The sequence below is a fragment of the Electrona antarctica genome (assembly GCF_951216825.1).
Source record: "Electrona antarctica genome assembly, chromosome: 10".
NCBI lineage: Eukaryota > Metazoa > Chordata > Actinopteri > Myctophiformes > Myctophidae > Electrona > Electrona antarctica.
In genome coordinates, this window is record NC_136791.1 from 42293700 (window position 1) to 42314008 (window position 20309).

A 20309-nucleotide genomic window follows, 5' to 3' on the forward strand; every position below is an offset into this window, starting at 1 on the left:
AAGTGTTGCTTTTATTGGTTACGTTATTTTGAAAATGTTGTGAAATGATAATAATTTAAAACAAAATGTAGGAAACTAAAAATAAAGGGACCCATAAAAATTGGTCAGCGACCCAACCCAGTGTTTGGGAACCAGTGGTCTAGGGGTGTTTGATAAGCACAAGCTTTGCTGACACAACATCCATATGGTATATGGCCTGGGTGGAGGGATGCTCACCAGGGATGTGCTGGGCTGTGTCCACACATTCAACCCTCTTATTGCGTTTGAGGTCAGTACAGTTCTACATGAAGACTGTGATGCAACCAGTCAGGATGCTTTTGGTGGTAGGCTTCTCCCCTTGGGCTTCCTATCTATTGCATGGCTGTCAGAGTCAGATAGAGATGTGTACCATGGTGTGAGGTCCCACCTGTCTATCAGACCCCGCACTTTAGTTCACATTGGAAATATGTCTGCTGACAGCTACTACATAGCTAAAAGCAGCTGAATTAACGAGGACCGCATCTGTTGTTTAGAATACTTTCAACAAAAACTGACCACTATTTGGCCCCCAGAGTGAAGAAGTGCAGATGTTTGCTTATGGATTTGAGCCTTTCTGGTGTTTGTCAGATGTTGGGATAGGTCTATACATTAAGTGACATGTTTTAGTTTATAGTTTGTTATTTCTAGTCATTGGCAGTGCGTGGAAGATGCATAAGCTCTGGCAGTATACTGTCTGAAAGTGATACTGAAATCAAAATAGCACTTTTATCAAAGCCGACAGTGGAGGATTTAACTGCAGAACCATTCGGCCACTCTTGTCTCTAACTCGTGCCACTGAAATGGCAGTTTTTGTTTAGCTTTGGTTTGAAGATTCAAGATTCAAACCTTGTATTGTTGTTACATCTCATCTACAAGTATGCAAGGGTACAATTCTTTGCTTTTGGTTCCTCTATTGTTGCAACAGCAGTAGGTAAAATAACACATGTGTGCATAATATTTGTGTGTGCAATATTAGTATGTAAAGTGTCAGGTGCCTCTATGCCTCTTTGTGCGTGCGTGCGTGCGTGCGTGCGTGCGTGCGTGCGTGCATGCGCGGCTGTGCGCATGTGTGTGTTTGTGTGGTAGGCCACAGAGGTCTATAGTTACTAAGGAGAAACTAAGGGGAAAAGACATTTATACTGAGTGGGTGATATCCCAAGTCCAGAGGTCTGTCCATGACCATAGTAAACTCTGGCACGCACTCTACGATGTAGGCCTGTATACCAAGATATTTGAGTCATTTTGGGAGTGCTTTGTTTTAATCACATGCATGAAATCCTGACATATGGGAACCACATGGTAAACTGGAATAGAGTATGTACTAGGCAGTATAAACTATACCAAATGAAACATGTAGCATTCGTTTGTCTTGGGGATATGGGTCCGTATTTCTTAACTAAATGGGATTTATTATGTGAACAAACTATTTCAGTACATAATGATGATACATGCCAGAACATGTTGAGTGTTTGTTTCCGAATCCGATCATGCATGTCTTTCGCAGTAATCCCTCATTTTTGCTACGTCGTGCAATCCTGTCTATCACGCACTACAAGATGCTTTGTGATTGGCTATTTTCTACGAGCGTCGCCGTTGTACGACAAAGTATGAATCAGGCTTTGGTCTGGCATAAGAAACATCTAGGCATTTATAGCTTTATCTACGAGGAGGAGGCACTTTCACACTGTTCTCCTGGTAGAGAAACAAACAACAGTCTCTCCCAGGTATGTAGCTTATCCCACTGTGATTGTTGTTGATTCAGCTGGGCTCAGTCAAGTGCTGCCGTTAAGAGAGGACCTCTAATTTGTTCGGCTGTTAAGCAGGCGACCGGCCTTCAACCCTCTTACACCCCTCTTTATTATCCTTAACACTTACCGAAGGCCGTACTCTCCGGAGATGGAGGAAGCATGATTGTAGTGGGGTAAAAGCACAAGATTTGCCTTTGGGATGGATGCAGTGGAGTAGAAGTACAATTATTGAAAATTGGAAGTGCTTCAGTAAATTGAGAAAAAATACCTCAAAATTGTACTTAAGTACAGTACTTAAAAGTAAATGTACTTAGTGCCTTAACACCACAGCCACTCTCTCTCTCTCTCTCTCTCTGTGTCTTGATGTCTCTCTTTCCGTCTCCACCTGTAATTCTCTCCTTCTTAAGGCTCATACATAGTCTGGATTTTCGGTGGTGAGGTGACCACCGCTCCGGTGGTGAGGTGACCACCGGAGCTGAAATAACGTTGAGCGGTGGTGAGTAAAAACAGAGAGAAGGGCTGGAGCGGTGGCGGTGGTTTGCTCTTCACCCGTGCTCGTGACGTCATGTTGTAGTTCGGTGGTCACCTAACCACCGAAAATCCAGACTATATGAGCCTTTACCGGACCTCTCCTGCTCCGTCTCACACCCTCTCTCTCTCTCTTTCGGTGCCTTGCCGTCCCTCTTGAGTAAATGCACGTGAATCCCAGAGCATTGGTGTTTTCAGAGCCCCTCGGTGTGAGGCCGTAGGTCAGTGGGGCTCACGGGCCCCTGCGGGCCAATCGTACCCCGTAAGGGGTTTGGGGAAGCCGTCTAAACATCCTCTTTGTATCCAGGCAGTATACTGTATATCAGTCTGGAATTGTGCGTGTCTGTCTCTGTCTGTGCGGGTCTGGTGCGGGCGAGTGTGTGCATGTGTGTGTGCTGAGTATAATATTCAAAGGCAGTGACATGAAACTATGCATGCTTCCCTTAATCCTTTTAAACCATGCGACTCCAGAACCTCATTTCAGGGAATAAATCACGTGTGTGTATGGTAGAGCATCTGCATTAGTTAGGTGGTCTCCCTCATGCTCTTCCAATTGAGACATTTATACATTTTTAGATCCTGTGGTTGATGTATTTTAAAATGTAGTTTCCATGACAGACATTATAAACATATGACGGCGTCCTGTTGCAACTATACAGCAAGGTGCACAATATAGACTCCCTGTAGCATTCAACGATCGTGGAACAGTTTGTCTGGCTTGACAGACTACTCAGTGGGTTCGTCTCCCATGGGAGACCTATATAGGTTCCAATCCAGGGATAAGGCCATAAATCTTGTGCATTGCAGCTTTAAACACTTGTTCAAGTATTGTTCAATGCCTCACAGCTGTCCAACGTCAACCCCAGTTTTCTTCCTTTCTATACAGCTCTAACCTGAGAGGGTTGCCATGACCCTACCCTGAAATAAAGAATCATGCCTTATTTGGAAACTATAAGACGTGTTCCTTATTATCAGTGTTGGAACTAACGCCCTTACTTTAAGCTACTTTACATAACAAAACTACTTTTTGCTGTAACTTGTAACGTAACTCTTTACATTTTCCCATTCAGTAACGCCATTATAGTTACTTTGTTTTCAATGGGTGAGTTGGTAGTTACCCACGTTACGTAATGTAATCCGAAAGAACCTCTCCTTCTCTCCCAGAGTGAAACATATCCCACATGAGAAAGAGAAAGTGGCTTCCACAGGCCATATAACGTCATCATAATGATGATGATTGGTCAACATAGGGTAACATAGGGTAATTACTTTAGGCCTGTCTGTGCATGGGCAGGGCATCAGTATTATATCCATATCATTAGACTGGATATTGTCTGTGATTTTGGATATTGTACTATTGGCATAAGTGTTCTATTCCTGTTTTTTAGAGTAGAGCTTAAAACAAACCACAACTGGACCAGTGACATTAGGGAATATGTTTTCCTTGAAAACAATGTGTCTGAATTGGAAAATATTATATGTATTTTTTTTAAACCTTTATTTTTGTATAAAGTAAAGTAACTAGTAACTAGTTATTTTCATAATTTAGTAACTAGTAAAGTAATTAGTTACTTTTTCAAACTAACTATAACTATAACTAATTACTTTTTAAAAGTAACTTGAACAACACTGCTTATTATTATGGATGCTGGCTGGGGGTTCAAGTGGTTAATATACAAAAAAAACATATACATATATACAGCAAGATCTTATTATGTTTCTTAGAAAAAAATGGACATCCAGTCGGGTGTCCCTTATTTGAATCTCACATAACTCACACAACCCCACTGATAATTAATGTGATCATTATTCATATGTGTTGTTCTTGGGTTGCTTTGTTGTGATTGATCGCCATCCACAGGTGATGCTTCACTAGTGGTCGATTATGATTGATGGCGCGCCATTTAATGTTCACAGTGGACAAGGAGGGAGGTTGGACATTTGGAATGATTTCGTCATACCCTAAAACAGTGGTGATTGATAACATCCTTTGTCAATGAGAAAGACAAATACACAGCCCTTCCAATGCAACCCCCTGTTGCGACATCTGAAAACAAGAGCTTCTCCCTCGCTCCCCTCTCTGCTCCTCAGAGTTACAACAACAAAGGCTCTGTTTGAGCCACTTGAGCCCTATTTGTATAGATTGTACGACGGCAGAAATAGCCGATCAAATGCGGTGCATTGTGAGCTTGAAGATTCTGTCTGTTTTCACTATTGTTATTCAAGGGAATATTTATATTAAATATTCTTATTTGATTTAAAAGTTTTGGAGAAAAAAATAAAAATGGAAACATTATGAACACTTTTTATTTTATTTTTTATCTTGCACATTTTCTGAAAATCTGAGCTCCAGTGAGCTCATCCCTCCTAGTGGCCGCCACATTCCAGCACGTGTTTCGTCCTTCCCTGTGTGTGTGCTGGGAGGACAGTTCTGCTCCCATGGTCCCAGAGGCCAGGCCTAGAAGCACAAGGACAAACATTACATGGGGACTTACTGCTGCACAGAACACATGGCCTGTTAATGTCATCATAATAGGCAACAGCATGTTATGCTTTGAAGTTGGACAGGTCATTATCAGAGCAGTGATGTATGTTCCAACAACCTGCACACACACACATATGTGTATGTGTGCTTGCGTGCGTGTGTGCCTGCACCGGCTCTGTGATATAGTCTTGCCCCATGCTCAATAAAACTTAATGTAGTCTAAGCCTGCTCCGTCAAAATTCAAAAAAGTTTAATCTAAACATTTTAGTAATGAGGATGGAAAAATGAGCACGGAATGTGACACACAAGTTTACTGGGTCTGAACCAAGCCCCAGAATGGCTGACCAACGCTGAAGCGCTCTGCCCTACTCGTGCTAAATGCAGGCCGGCCGGTGCATTTAGCACGAGTAAACTAACAAGATTTAACTAACAAGGATTACCAAGGGTGAGCCAGAAAATAGCAGCCAGGAGAATGAGACTATAGGGGGACACTGCCAAAGGCATCAAGAACTGCCAGCCAGCAAACTGGTGCTCTGGGAACCAGCACACGGGCATCGATCACGAGGACGTCCCACGTGGATGTACTCAAGAGCGACGCAGGAGTGCAAAGCACCAACGAACTGGCCAGATGTATGGAGAACCGGGATGACTGGAAACGACGATGGAGGGCTCGTCTGAGGACGACCTAGAGAGAAACCCCGTGCAGCTGAGGTTTAACATTGAGCGCTCGTTAGCACTTCCGCATGTTGGTGTCCAAATGCGGAAGTAGAGCGTTCTTCTGGGTGCTTCAAATCGCCACTGAGCAACTTCCATTGAAATGAGTAGTAGGGGGCGGGGCTGTCGCTCCCGGTCTGCCCCTCTATCCTTTATAACTCTATATGGTCTGAACGCACCGTGTTTCAAAGGTGTCTCACGCTGTCCATGTTGGTTGATATCGGGTTGCCGGTTACCCTATTTCCAACCTATAGCTGTGTGGAACTCGGGGCCGGCGGAAGGCACATGGCAGAGTGGGCAATTGCCCAGGGCGCCAACCACTGGGGGGGCGCCAACTACAGACGGATGGATGGTTTGTCCGTCTGTCCGTCTGTCGTGTTTACGGTGACAGTTGACGCGGCCTCTCTCTCATGCTGTTAAGTATTGTTGATAACAGTGTGTTCACATCTTTCAGCCAGTCTGAAAGTGCTGTATGCTGTTCATCTAATAATACGCTGTTGATACGCCTCAGGGGGGTTGCCCAGGGCGCCAGTTAGCCCAGCCCCGTGCCTGGTGGAACTCCATATATGGTAAAGACTGACATCATATTATTTACTAGTATATTTATAATGTATAACTAAATCGGGCAAACATTGTGTGTCAGATGCTGTTGCCACAACGTGCTGAGCCAAGAAGCCGGTATAGAGCAAACAGCAAAATGAACTATTTCAACAGTCTGTTGAAATACATCAGCCTGTTGGTGTTGGTGGTCCAGAGTGCGTCGGTCGCCCTCAGCACACGGTACGTCTGCACGCTGCCCGGCGACCGCTTCCTCACCACCTCGGCCGTGGTCGTGGCGGAGACGCTCAAACTGCTGACCTGCGCGTTCGTCGTCTTCCTGCAGAACGGATGCGATCCGAAGCGAACGGCGGCGTTCCTGTACGACAGCGTGGTGGTCCGCCGCGGCGACACGCTGAAGCTGCTCGTGCCCGCCCTCCTCTACACGCTGCAGAACAACCTGGTGTACGTGGCCGTGTCCAACCTGCCCGCCGCCACCTTCCAGGTGACCTACCAGCTGAAGATCCTGACCACGGCGCTGTTCAGCGGGATGATGCTGAGGAGGTCTCTGTCTCGACGCCAGTGGGGTTCCCTGCTTCTCCTGTTCGCCGGGGTGGCCATCGTGCAGGTGCAGCAGCACGGCAGACACAAGGGACCGGCCGTCGATTCGTCCAGCCAGAACCCCGCCGTGGGGTTGCTCGCCGTGCTGGCCTGCTGCGTGTCGTCAGGGTTCGCAGGCGTTTACTTCGAGAAGATCCTCAAAGGAGGCTCCGCCTCCATATGGGTCCGAAACGTCCAGCTGGGACTCTTTGGCACGGCCCTCGGCATGCTGGGAGTTTGGTGGAAAGACAGCGAGACGGTCTCTGTTAACGGGTTCTTCTTCGGTTACACTCCGATGGTGTGGGCGGTCATTTTCAACAAGGCGTTTGGGGGCCTCCTGGTGGCTGTGGTGGTGAGGTACACTGACAATATCGTCAAATCGCTCGCCATGTCCTTGTCCTGTGTGATTTCCACGGTGCTGTCGGTCTACCTGTTCGATTTCCATGTAGACCATCTGTTTGCGTGTGGTGCTGCCATGGTTATAGGAGCCATCTACATGTACAGTACAGCCACGAGTATGAGTACAGTACAGCCACGGTTCTCAAAGTGGGGTTCGCAACCGCAACTCATAGCCAGGGTGTCCACAAGATAATTGTGTTTTTTTTGTTTTTTTTATGCCCAGAAATCAACCAGGGTCCCGATTTTGGACCCAATCAGGGTCCGTGTCCCGGTCTCGTGTTGTTCACTGACTGTAGATGATGTCAGTTTTTTGGTTGCGCTGATTGGCTGAGGGGGTCAACGCTGTACCAAACGCTGTAACAAACGATGCATTAGCAGGGTCCAGACTCCACACACAAAAAACGAATGGAAATGTGACTACATGTTGTCTCAGTTAGACAGCCCTCACCCTATCCACAAGGAGGAGCAGTGCACCAAAGCATTATGGGAATTGTAGTCCAGGAAGTAAGTGAGCTCCATGACATCAGTGACACTGGGCTCACTGCTAAAATCTAAAATATCTAAAACCACAAATTACACACATAAAGACCCCCCAGGAAAGTGTTCTAAATCTTCTAAACATCATTAACATATATTTTCGTGTTGGTTGGTCGGGCACCATACATGGTCTCGTGACATCATGTGATCACCAGGGATGGAGAAGGAGAAGGAGACCCTGATGTCATAGTAAAAGCCGGCGAAAACTGGAGTTCTCAACAGGCCCTACTAGTCCTTGGGCCGAATGAGATGTCGGTACCACTAAAAGGGACAAGACATGTGTGGTATCATTTTGTTCGTCTGACATCCAGGAGTGAGCAAATGTGTGATAGCAGTTTCAGAAGGGCAGCTGAATACAATTTTAGTGGTATACTGTGATTATGCAAAACCACATAATTCATTGTTGTCTACTCTAAACTCCAAAATTATTCAAATGTATGCACATGTCTGATGTTTGTATATGGATGGACATGACCAACATCATAATATAACAACAGACATGCTGAATTATACTTCTGGTAGCCATACCGGGAAAATCCACAATCGCTGCCTTTCTGAAACAAGGTACATCTTAAAAGTTAAAACATAATGGCACGGTGGCACAGTTGGTAGTGCTGTCGCCTCACAGCTAGAAGGTCCTGGGTTCGATTCCCACTCGGGACGCTGTGGGTGCTGGCGGCGTGTTTCCTCCTCCGCGTCATCAGTGCCCATAACCGAGGCGGGGTTGGCGAAAGGGCCTTTCTGTGTGGAGTTTGCATGTTCTCCCCGTGTCCCCTAGGGTAGGTGCCCTCACAAAAAACATGCAGTAATCCTGGTCTCTAAACTGCCTCTGCCAGCCGGGGTGCCTGATGGAGGGGGAAGGAACTGGTTGGAATAACGTGTTCCTTCCACGCGCCACGTCCAACCAGGGAAACTCCCCCCTGTCAGGTGTAAAGGAGCAACTTGGACACTCAGGCATGAAGGAAGCATGAGTTCAAGTCCGTTGCTCTCCCCATGTCCCCCATATATGGGGACTAGGTTGGCGGAGGGTGTGTAGAGCCCAGGATCACATTAGATAATTGACACAGGGGTGAAAAATGGGTTACAAAATCGTGGGATAAAGATTATTAAAAGAAACAAAAAGTTTATGAGGATGTAGAAACCATTTAGACATTACTTTAAAGAGTCAGGAACTGTAATAAACATGTAAATGAGGATCACACAACTAGACTTAGCTTAGAGATAAAATACCCCCCCCCACACACACACACGCACGCACGCACGCACACACACACACACACACACACACACACACACACACACACACACACACACACACACACACACACACAAAGCTGTATTATGTTACTTCTGGAGATACTGATTTAATGGTTGTGGAAAACTGAATGCACTGAGATTATTGAAGAAAAACCCAGAATTTCAGGAGACATTCAAACAACTTGGCCAGACTTGAGATGTTTCAACAGAGCTCTTTGACCAACTGCAGCAGTTCACTTGTAGCTGGACCTGTCTGGGACCACCTCCAGTGACATGAACAAGATCCGCTACCAGATTTTCTGTGCCAGGAGAGGGGAGGCTGATTCCAGTCAACTCCCACCATGTAGAGAATGTCTATTTCTCCATGCCCTCTGTGCCAATTACCAGACTCGAATATGGAGATGCTCTCTGCAGACTCTGCACCAGATCCCATACAGAGTGGATGGACAACTGTCGATGGTGGACAGTTAGCAATTCACTGGATGCGCACAGCCCGTTTACCAAATGTAGTCCTTGAGTTTTTGACTTGTAAATGTGCAGGTCTATGCAAGCTTACTAACTGCAGTTGTCTGAGTGGGTTGAAATGTACAGACCTCTGCAAACTCCAAAACTGTACAAGCACCTGAGGAAGACTCAATGCCTACAGTTGAACAGGACAGTTCTGATGAGGAAGAGGTTGCGTAGTTCAATATAAACTCATTAACTGTTTCTCTAGAAAAGTCTGCACACACTGCCAGCATTTCTACTATAATATTTCAAGACCCACAGAATATTTAGTTCTATGAATTCAGAAAGGTTGTGACACTCATGCCACATAAAATGTGCGAAACAATGTATTTCCTGGCCTGGTATGAGTATGAAAGAAAATTAAACATACTGGGGAATAACAGGGGAATATGTTTGTTAAACTAAGGTTGAATATTTAACACTGAAATGTAGTGTACGGATATACAATATAATGGGTTTTGTGTAGTTGAACCATGGTCATCAATTTTCTGTTGACAAATGACAAGGTTTGATCACAAGGGGAGCTGTGGGGAAATGTGTGTGAGCAATATTTCCAGGAAGCTATAAAAGACCAGGAAGTGAGGCGCCGAGCCTGGGGTTCCATTTTGGGCAGTAAGAAGAGAGTTTGGTGTGGCTAGTTTTCTTTGCCAAACACACTCTTTTAAAGGCCAATACTATGCCAATTCAGAGGTAAACGCAAAAAATGCCGGTCTGACCGAAGAACTTTACCAAGGGAAGGAAATAAAGTTTGGTAGGGCAGCTTCTGAGGCTTGGAGCTCTGTCAAGCAAACAGAGCTGGTGAACAAAGGACCCAGCGGACCACGCCCGACTTAAAGGTTGGGTGAGCAGCATATACTTTTTCATTTTTCCGGTAAGCAATGCATTGCCTTTTTGTTTCGTAAGTTTTTTGGACTGTCTAAATTGAACAGAAGAGGATCTACAGCGGTTGGATTACTCTGGATACTCTGGATTACTTTTTCGGGATTACTTTTGGAACACTGACTTTGGGGCACCTTTAAAGGGACATTGCAGGGGATAATTTGAAGGGACTGGAACATTTAATTTACATTTTGAAGGGATTGATTGCCCAGTTTGTATGATTTTGCTTTGATCTATCTGTAAACATTATAAAGACCAGCCATTTCACTTAAAAGGAAATAGTTTTGCGTTTTCTTGTGCTCTATACTACTGTTCATTTCCAGTATCAAGATTTACTGTCGCAGGTACAGGACCTTTATTTCTTTATTTTATTTAATATAACTCAGACTTATACGCCAATAGGCCTGATTGTTGTCTCCGAAATGATTTTCATCTGATTAGCTTGGGGTAACGTTTCGGGTGAATTATAAAGAGATTGCAGCTCGATCCGTTGTCCAATGTCCCCGCTACCACCCTTAGATCTCCATGTACTGTATGGAGCTGACCTAACATATGTTTATTTGACCTCATCTAGCCTGAGCTAACGTGTTTCTGGTCTAGAGGGGTGGGTCGCGGCTGAGATTTGCGCACGTCCTGATTGGTTCACCGATCTGTCCGTCAGCCCCGGCCCCTCCTCTCCCCCCCTAGTGCAGCGCTACGTGACATCATTTTGAGCGACGCCCACACTGAAGGGTTGACTCCCACTTCTAGACCAGAGCGGCCAATGCCGTTCCTCCAGGCTTTCATTTTTTGCACGGCGAAAATGAAAGCCTGGGTACCGAGGCTAGACCTCATCAAACCCTGTACACTCAAGACATGCTCCTTATATGGCCAGTACAGAATTCATTCCATGTTGATCTGACCCCCCATGCCAAAGTGCCAGCGCTCACCCGGGGCGACTGTGGCTCAGGAGGTAGAGCAGGTCGTCCAATGATCCGTGGGTCGGCGGTTCGAATCCCGGCTCCTCCTGTCTACATGTCGAAGTGTCCTTGCGCAAGATACTGAACCCCAAATTGCTCCCGATGTGCTGGTTGGTACCTTGCATGGCTTCCGCCGCCATCGGTGTAAGAATGTGTGTGTGAATGTAATGCACAATCTATGTAAAGCGCCTTGGATAAAGGCGCTATATAAAATGCACCATATAAAATGCACCATATAAAATGCACCATTTACCCAGGAGTCAGCCGTCAACGAGGCGGATGCGTGCACGCAACCTCGCCCTTTAGGGCCTAAGAATACCTGTCTTACTGATATTCTTTGTGTAATTAGAAGAGGAGTTTCTAATGGGAGCATGAGCCAATGCAGATAGTAATTGTAACCAGAACTGTATGATCCTGAAATTAGCTGCCCAGTAGTTTAAGGGCTTTTTTCCATTGTGGTCCTGTGTATTCAGTTCATCAAGAGTTACAAGTTTGCATTACATTGTGTGTGTGCGCGCGTTGTGTGCGTACCGTAAATGCACATTGTGTGCGTGTAATTAATCATGAATGTTTGTAACATACATGTGTGCATATCTGTGTGCATAATCCATTTGGATTACCAGTTAATTTTTGGGCTTTCTGACAAAGTACACATGAATCAACAACACCCTGAATTTCCCAGAACATCACAAACCTAAACAGGTTTTGATCCCATCATCCTTCTCTGTGAAACAATCTTCTCATTTCAATTCCCTTTATAGTTTAGCCTTCCTCTTTTTGTCACTTTGAATGTGAGTTATATCTTTATAAATATCACATTGCTTCCTCTTCTCCAATGGGACTCTGCAAGCAAGATATACACACACACACACACACACACACACACACACACACACACACACACACACACACACACACACACACACACATATATATATATATCAAAACGCAGCGCAGCGCGACACGTTGTGAGCTTGTAGATCCTCTGTTTTCATGATTTCAAAATGTTTGAAATCAAACATTAAATCAACATAAATGATCATTTTAAATGATCATTTAAAAGGTAACTGTTTTGGACATACAAGGTTTCCACCCGACAGCGACAATATGTATGTTTAGTAGCCGGTGGTTAAAAATGCATGCGTGTTCAGTAGCCAGTGCACCACTGCGGCTAGCCAGACCAAACTGAGAAATGAGAAACATCTCTATAGATCCCATGGTCTGTGGTTGTTGTCTGTAGAGAAGCCTCTTGGCCTGCCGCTGCTGGAGTTCTGCGCATGCTATCCAAAACAACCTCGGGCTAAAAAAATGATATTCCAAACATTGCTGGGAGCTCTTTCTGAAAACCTGGTCTTCATTTCACCATGATGATGTTTTTGGATTGTCATGAGTCCATCTTTATCAATTTTAAGTCAAATCGTATTGGGCTTCATACAGACTTAGATTGTGATGCAGAAAAGGAGCCTACAGCAGCCCCACCACACTAATAGTTACCAAGATGACTCCAAATCTATCAGTCTATCACTGGCTCAGGCACTGAGCAGCCACCAGTTATTGAATTATTATCCTATTATTATAAAAACTATATACGGTATATGCTTTTTAGCTCAAATATAAAATGACACAGATTCTTTCTTAATGTTTTGTTTGGCATTTTTGCATTAATCAACCTTTTTCTTTATTATCTCTACCTGAATTCCCACCCCTTTTTGTTTAAAGAGTCCAATCTTTTACTTTCAAGTTTTGGTCCATTCTCATGCAAGTCCTATTTTGATGACTTAACTCTGACTCGAGTCACTCAAGTTGTAATACAGCCTGTGTAATGTATTGTGATTCAGGAATAGTCATGGCTGCTGCTGATTAAGGCCAATGTAAAAATAGGGTTTACAATCTAATCTCCAAATGCTGAAGACCAAACAGAGACGGGTTGGAATTTGGTTGGAGGGACGTCAAAGTTGTCAGAGAGGGAGTTTGTTTATGTGTGTTTAAGTGTCTCTGCCATAACTCTCCATTAACAGAAAAGTGCTATGCAAAGCACATAATAGGTTTTTTTCATTCAGTGTGAGTTGTCCATTAATGTATGGGTTAGTTTTATCTAAGTCTCATAAGCTTTTAAAATACAACTTGTATGAGAACTCTTGAGATGACTTTCTATGAGTAATGTAAGGAATGCCATGGTTAACTTCACACAAAGTGCTGGGAAAAATTCCACGCTGAATATCAGATAGAGAAATGTAGTTAGTCTAAACACTGGTTTTGCTTTCTCATTCATCTTAACATCTTAAACCCCATTTACTTTGTTGTCTGAGGTCCCAAAGCTTTATAGCCGTCCCCTCCTTTTTTTTTGTTCCACATCGCAGCTTGTGGATCTGTTAAGATGTTGTAGGGTCCTTCCAGAGAAAAAGGGCACATGAGTTATGACAGGAATGTAGCCAGCGCAACGTGAAACACACTTTCGTGTGCAATCAGGTGTACTTTATGTCCCCAGTGAAGTATCACCATGTCAAAATAAACACATTGGGCCTGTGTCCAGTAGGTCCTACTTCAGAATTCAGTTTCACATTCAGTAATGACTTTCTTGGAAACTGCAATTTTGGGGTCTATCCCAGGTGTTAGGCAACAGCGAGGCTAACAGGGATGTGACCTCAAGCCTTCTCTGGATCAGACTGTAATTACAGGACAGGACTGCAATAACCGCTCCTCTCCCTGGAGGACAATTAACAGGACAGAAAAGGTGTGAGATGCTCTTTCACCCTGTAGGAAATTACACACCGAACAGCCCGCCTGCTCTGCTTCTCTCTCTCTCTCTCTCTCTCTCTCTCTCTCTCTCTCTCTCTCTCTCTCTCTCTCACTCACACACACGCAAGCGCTTATACACCTATACCAGGGGTAGGCAACCTTAGGCACCAGTGCCAACATTGGCACAAACGAGGGTGATCACTGGCACACTGGCAAGTGTGTGAGAGAGTATTTTTGGTTTTAAATAAACTATTTAAAAAAATGAGTCAAATCCCTCACATTTGTGTGTAAATTACATCCTGCATTCCACATTCATTAAAACTGAACTCTGTTATTGCCCTGAGTATAGTGATCATTATAACAACGTGAAAGAAAATATTTAAAAAAGAAGGAAAGTTTTTATTTGTGGTCAAGCAAAATATGTTTTGGAATATGGAATTTTTCACGTGGTGTCATTCAAATATAATTAATGTTGATATGGCACACTGACGATCTAGAAAATACAAACATGGCACTTCATTTAAAAAGGTTGCAGACCCCTGACCTATACTTGTGAGGACATCTTTTTAGGCAATTATAAATGCCATTCTTAATTTCTTACAATTGTGTTGTGTTGCATGCCAGTGCCAGTACAATGTGTCACGCTGCAACACATTGTCATAGATCTGGTATTTTTGGTGCATGCATGACACCGGTATATTAAGTATAAATCCGTTTAAATCCAACCCTTAACCTCAACCCCAAAAGTTAACCTCTAAATGCCTAATCCTAACCCACACACACACACACACACACACACACACACACACACACACACACACACACACACACACACACACACGCAGAGTTGGGGTCCGTTACTCAAAAAAGTAATACACTACATATTACACATTACTTTTGAAAAAAGTAATGCCTTACATTACTTGATTACTCCCTGGAGAAAGTAACTAGTTACACTACTCGTTACATTACTTTTGCGTTACTCCATAAAATCGCCTGAGATGCATTGTCACATAATTTACCACCACTTAACAAATCTTTAAAATCCAAATAAGGAGGACATACACAAGATCTTTCTTTATGCTCTTTACCAGGTTGTGGAGGAATAAAACAAAATGGGCCTTTCCAAAACGGTCTAGTGCAGTGGTTCTTTTTCTATGCAAACTTCTAATTAATTCTTTAAGTACATTGTACATGTTATGTAACAGTGACAGCAGTGGCTTTCAATCAGTGGTCCGTGGACCACCAGACACCAGTGAGCCTTGAGGGTGTTCCAGGTGGTCCCCAGCTAAATGATGGAGAGTTTTGGTAACCAAATGGACACTCATTAGATATTTAACCCTTATATCTTTAACTCTTGATAGTGTAAAATTAAACCAAATCCATTTGGTATATATGGTATGATATGAAAATGGTTGAAAACCACTGTACCACAGGTTCTCTAGGCAAATATTAACCCAAAATATATTCAAATAAAATAATGAGACGGAGAGAAATCAGTAGCCTATATGTTCACAGTGCTTTAGGATCCCTTTCTTTATGATGTCGAGTTCCCTGCTCCATTGCTCATTAAATGTAGTTTTTCATTTCGGCATATTTGGTTTATTCATCTCTGCATTAACTAACTAGCGAGTGATTGTGAGAGCACACATTCTACAACAAACAAACCGACCCTCCCACTGGCAGTGTTGCCAAACTTGCCAGGTTTTGGGAGAGAAACAAGCAGCCATGTCTATGAAAACAAGCCCAAAAGAAGCCTGACTGGGCTATTTTATAAAACAAGCCCAAAGTCGCTTATATAATAAGCGGACATGGCAACACCCCAACGTCTGCTCTGTCTCTGTTTATGACAGTGGGAGTGAGTGTGGCCGGCTCGATGTGGAGCTGAGCAGCGCTGCGGAGATTTTAATCCCGAGACGACGTAAATGACAGTTATGACACAAGCACTGTATATCACAAAAAACGGACAATGATGTGTCCAGCCAGAGGTTGAGGTGGGAGGGAGGACGACAGGTGGGTCTAAAACCGGACGTCTGGCTTGAGTCCATGACAGTAACAAAAAGTGCTGTGCTGCTGCTGATCTGACACCGGTTTGAAATGTTCTAGTCCGCGACTCCGCTAGTGCGTTGACAGCACACCATTAATGTTCATGTTCAACTCATCTCCGTTGTGTGCATTATTCTCCAAAGCAACACTGCTGAAAGCAGCCACATGACGCAAGTAACGAGTAACTGCAGCGCTACAGCGACCAGTAACTGTAATGTGATTATCAATTTGGAGGAGGAGTGTCGTTATATTACTCGTTACCGACCAAAGTAGTGTGATTACAGTAACGAAATATTCCGTTACTCGTTACACCCTGACCCAACTCTGGGCGAAACCCTCTCACAAACTGCAATGAGAGTTTTGTTCAAATCGACTAATGGCATTGTTGGATACCTCCACTACTGCCTCCCTCCTGTCGCTCTCCTTCAATCTCCCTCCACCTCTCCATTACAGACACATTCTTCCTCCTCCTCTCCCATTTCTCTGTCTCTCCTCTTATTTCTTTCCTCCTTCACCTCCCCCCGTCCAACAACTCTTCCCACATACCACTGATGGCCAGGCCACATCAGTGTGGGACAGCTCTGGTCTCCTCCACCCATTTCCCTTCTCCCCTTTCCCTTGATGGAGAGCTCTCTGCTTGTCACCCGCCCCCATGTCCCATCACTCTCCCTGCTCTCCGCGGCCATAAATCCTCACCCGGGGCTCACACCTTCTCCTTTTATTGCTGACGCTGACATCATTTCTTCACCGACCAACGTTAAAGCAGATGCATTTCCCTTTAAGAATCCTCGTCCCCTTCGATGTACAATGAAGTATATGACAGGTTACTTAACCACGGGAACCCTATAGCATCTCTATTCTGGGAACATAGCAGATCTACAAGATGGTAGCCTGTAGACTTCTGACTAGACTAGAGCATCTATTTACAGTGAGGCGATTTGGTCTACAGTGAAAAAAGGAAGGGACCAAGTCCAAGCAGACTCCTAGGGGACCCCAGTCAACTATATACGGTTAAAGTGAAAGAACAATATGCGAGTATCGTATCGTATAGCGTCCTTGTACAATGCAGCATAGCATTAAACATTATTTTAAGCAATCTGTGAGTTAGAGCATGTCAACGAGTACATCTGCAGTGGTTGGAGGTAGACTCACTACTCTTCCATGTAGACCCTGGTGGGACACCTGGGTGGGACACCTGGGATGCTGCATGTAGGTCTAGTCATTTGAAGCAGACAGCATACCGGATTTGATGTGTCAACTTAAAGATGGAGTGCTTTTTCTGTTTTGTATGTGTCTATGGTAGTGATGGGAGATTAATCGGCAAACACATCGGTATCGGCCGATATTGGCCCTAAAAGGATATATCGGTAATCGGTATCGGTAAATATATCGGTTTTAGCAGATATTTTATTTTATAGTTATTATGTTGAAAAGCCTTTTGTTATGATGAAGGCTGCAAATTATATGTATGTTTTCTGGGGAAGCTTTCAAAACATTCAACAAGTTGGAACATTTTTAAATTCAGAGTTTATAAGTCTTTTTCAGAATGGCAAAAAATATTATATTTTCTTAATACAGAATGAGATCATATCGACATCAGTTATATCGGTTATCGGCCATAAGAGCAATTAATTATATCGGATATCGATATCGGCCAAAATGTCTCATCGGTACATCCCTAGTCTATGGGTTAACATTACTCTAATAGACCCCCAGGTGTGGTTATAATATTCAAATATGTCTTCCCCTGTGTATTTTTGGTTTCTCCCTGAAAGCTGAAAGCCTTTGAGTTAAAAGGCCCAGTCGAAATACACCACTTGCTTTAGTGACATCATAACCCTAACCCCTCCCCCATTATCATTCAACAACAGCTGTGGGTGCGAGGCTTAGGTTCACGTGGGTGGTGGTGCTAAGGTGAAAACCAGGTATACTTAAAGGAGCATTCAGTGATTTGGGTAATTTGGAAAACCACCCAGTCCGCCCCGGTAACAAAATGTGCACATGCACGCTCTACAGTGGGGGGAAGTGCAACAGGCCAACAGCATGTGCACCAAGGCCCGCCCCCACTCGATCATGATTGGAGGAAGGCCCCTCTCATCCTGATTGGATGAAGGCTTTGCCACCCGCCACCAAAACTGAAACTAGGGTTTTTTGACCCCAGGGGCACTCTGGGGTCAGTGAGGAACTCCTTATATGGTCAGCAAACTCTATAGTAGGGAGGATTATCCAGAAAAAAAGAAAAAAACAAATGATATTTGAATTAAGTCAAATCACTGAATATACCTTTAATGAACTGATGGGTGTGGCCACATAAAACATAATTTTAACATTTTCTGTACACTTTTTGAAAAATAATTTTCCTAGTATAATCATAGTACCTGATGATCATGTTGTAGGGGGGAGGAGGGAATCACGGCACTACATCTTTAAAGATGGAGTGACACGATTCTTTTCCACCCTAAAACATGATCATCAGGTATTATTATAATATAAGGAGGAAGAACTTTTTCCAAAAAGTGTACAGTATTTGTTAAAATCATGCTTTTATGTGGACATGCCCACCAGTTCATTAAGTATGCCTGGTTTGCCTGGTGGGTGGTGATGGGTAGTGATCCACCTGAACTGAAGCCGCACCCACAGCTGTAGTTGTATGATAAAGGGGGAGGGGTTAGGGGAGGGGCTGATAGTGTGGTGTCACTATATTACTGTTTATTTCATTGGCCCGTTTTACTGTCAAGGGTTCAGCCTCCAGGAAGAAACCCTAAATACAAAGTTAATACACCATTGCACATACAAACGACTCCATGGTGTCTAATGAAGTACTGTCACCTCATAGACACATGAAAAACTGGAAAAATACAAAAATGGTGGCACTCCATCTTTAATGATTCCCAAGCCAGTTGTTTTGGTTCACTCAACGAGCAGCTTTTTTTTCAGAGTTTTTTCAAGAAATGCATGACTCTTCAATCACTTGAAAACAAGGCAGGGCACTGACAGCAAGGCCTCGACACTTGCGAGGCACGCCCGAGCACGCGGCCCGTGCTGAGAAACTTGAACTGATGATTTTGTGCATCGACGACGGGTGTGCCATTCCAGTTAGCAAGCCGTGGACGGAAAAGCTTTTCACGTGAACCGACACAAGCGCTATCCTTCCGTGCGTCTCAGCCAATCTCGGCGATTGGGGGGCGTTTCGAGGACAACGTGGAGGGGAATCGCTTTATGTGAATTGGACACTAGATGAGCTGCCAATTTTATTGCAGTTCAGACATGGTTGCAATACCTCTCTCTCTCTGGGAGAAGGAGACAACACAGCAGACATAAAAACTTCTGGATTGTGAGCTTTAATTAAGAACTCACTGCCATAACAACTCCCTCATGGTGAGCTCTGCCGGATCAATTCATGGTTTCACTCATAAAGGCGGACATGAATACAGTGGTGTGCTATGAAAGCTCTCGTTTGAAGTTTATTTCTGTCCGCCGAGTTGCTTTTGCCCCCTCGGTTTTGTTATGACAAAAATTGCCATGCCTTTCACTTTTATCTCAATGCTGATTTTGTTTGAAATGCTTTGTGACACATTGACAACAGTCATTATCCTCTTGTGAAGATAGGATGAAAGTAATAAAATAAATCAGCGGGGGGGCCTGTGGCTCCAATAAGCAGTTGCCGTTCACTATTGCGTGTCGAGCTGGCCATGAGGCGCTCGTGTGGAAAGGTCTGTCACAGCAATCCTCTTCACAGGTTAAATGTCACCACAACAGCTAACAGCAAGATGGGGGTGATTAGTGGCAACTGTGTAAATTATAGAGTGTGTGTGTGTGTGTGTGTGTGTGTGTGTGTGTGTGTGTGTGTGTGTGTGTGTGTGTGTGTGTGTGTGTGTGTGTGTGTGTGTGTGTGTGTGTGTGTGTGTGTGTGTGTGTGTGTGTGTGTGTGTGTGTGTGTGTGTGTGTGTGTGTGTGTGTGTGTGTGTGTGTGTGTGTGTGTGTGTGTGTGTGTGTGTGTGTGTGTGTGTGTGAGAGAGAGAGAGAGAGAGAGAATGCATGTGGGTGAGCATGTGACGCCTATAAGAAAAAAGGAGATTGTCTAAAAGCTGACATGATCCTTCCATTAAGTGGCGTGGGGTCTGGGAGAGAAGGCGGCAACGCCCGCTACTCTGGAAGCGGGTCGAATAGAACATCTGCAAAATGTACACTTGAATAAAAACACAGGCTTCACTTATAGCCATAAGAAAGTACAAGAGGAGTGTTCAATAGATTTTGTTTGATTGATTGGAATTAACGCAAGCTTTCTTTCTTGCTTGCTTGTTTGCTTTCTTGCTTGCTTGTTTGCTTTCTTTCTTTCTTGCTTGCTTTCTTTCA

General features: G+C 44.2%; 1 protein-coding gene across 1 annotated transcript; it reads left to right on the forward strand.

Annotated features, from left to right (window-relative positions):
• Positions 1–6190: 6190 nt before the first annotated feature.
• LOC306930846 (UDP-galactose translocator-like) lies at positions 6191–9294 on the forward strand (the record flags this gene model as incomplete). Its single annotated transcript, XM_079511942.1, has 2 exons — positions 6191–7156; positions 9211–9294. The coding sequence occupies 2 exons, from the start codon at positions 6191–6193 to the stop codon at positions 9292–9294; spliced, it is 1050 nt and encodes a 349-aa protein (XP_079368068.1).
• Positions 9295–20309: the final 11015 nt, after the last annotated feature.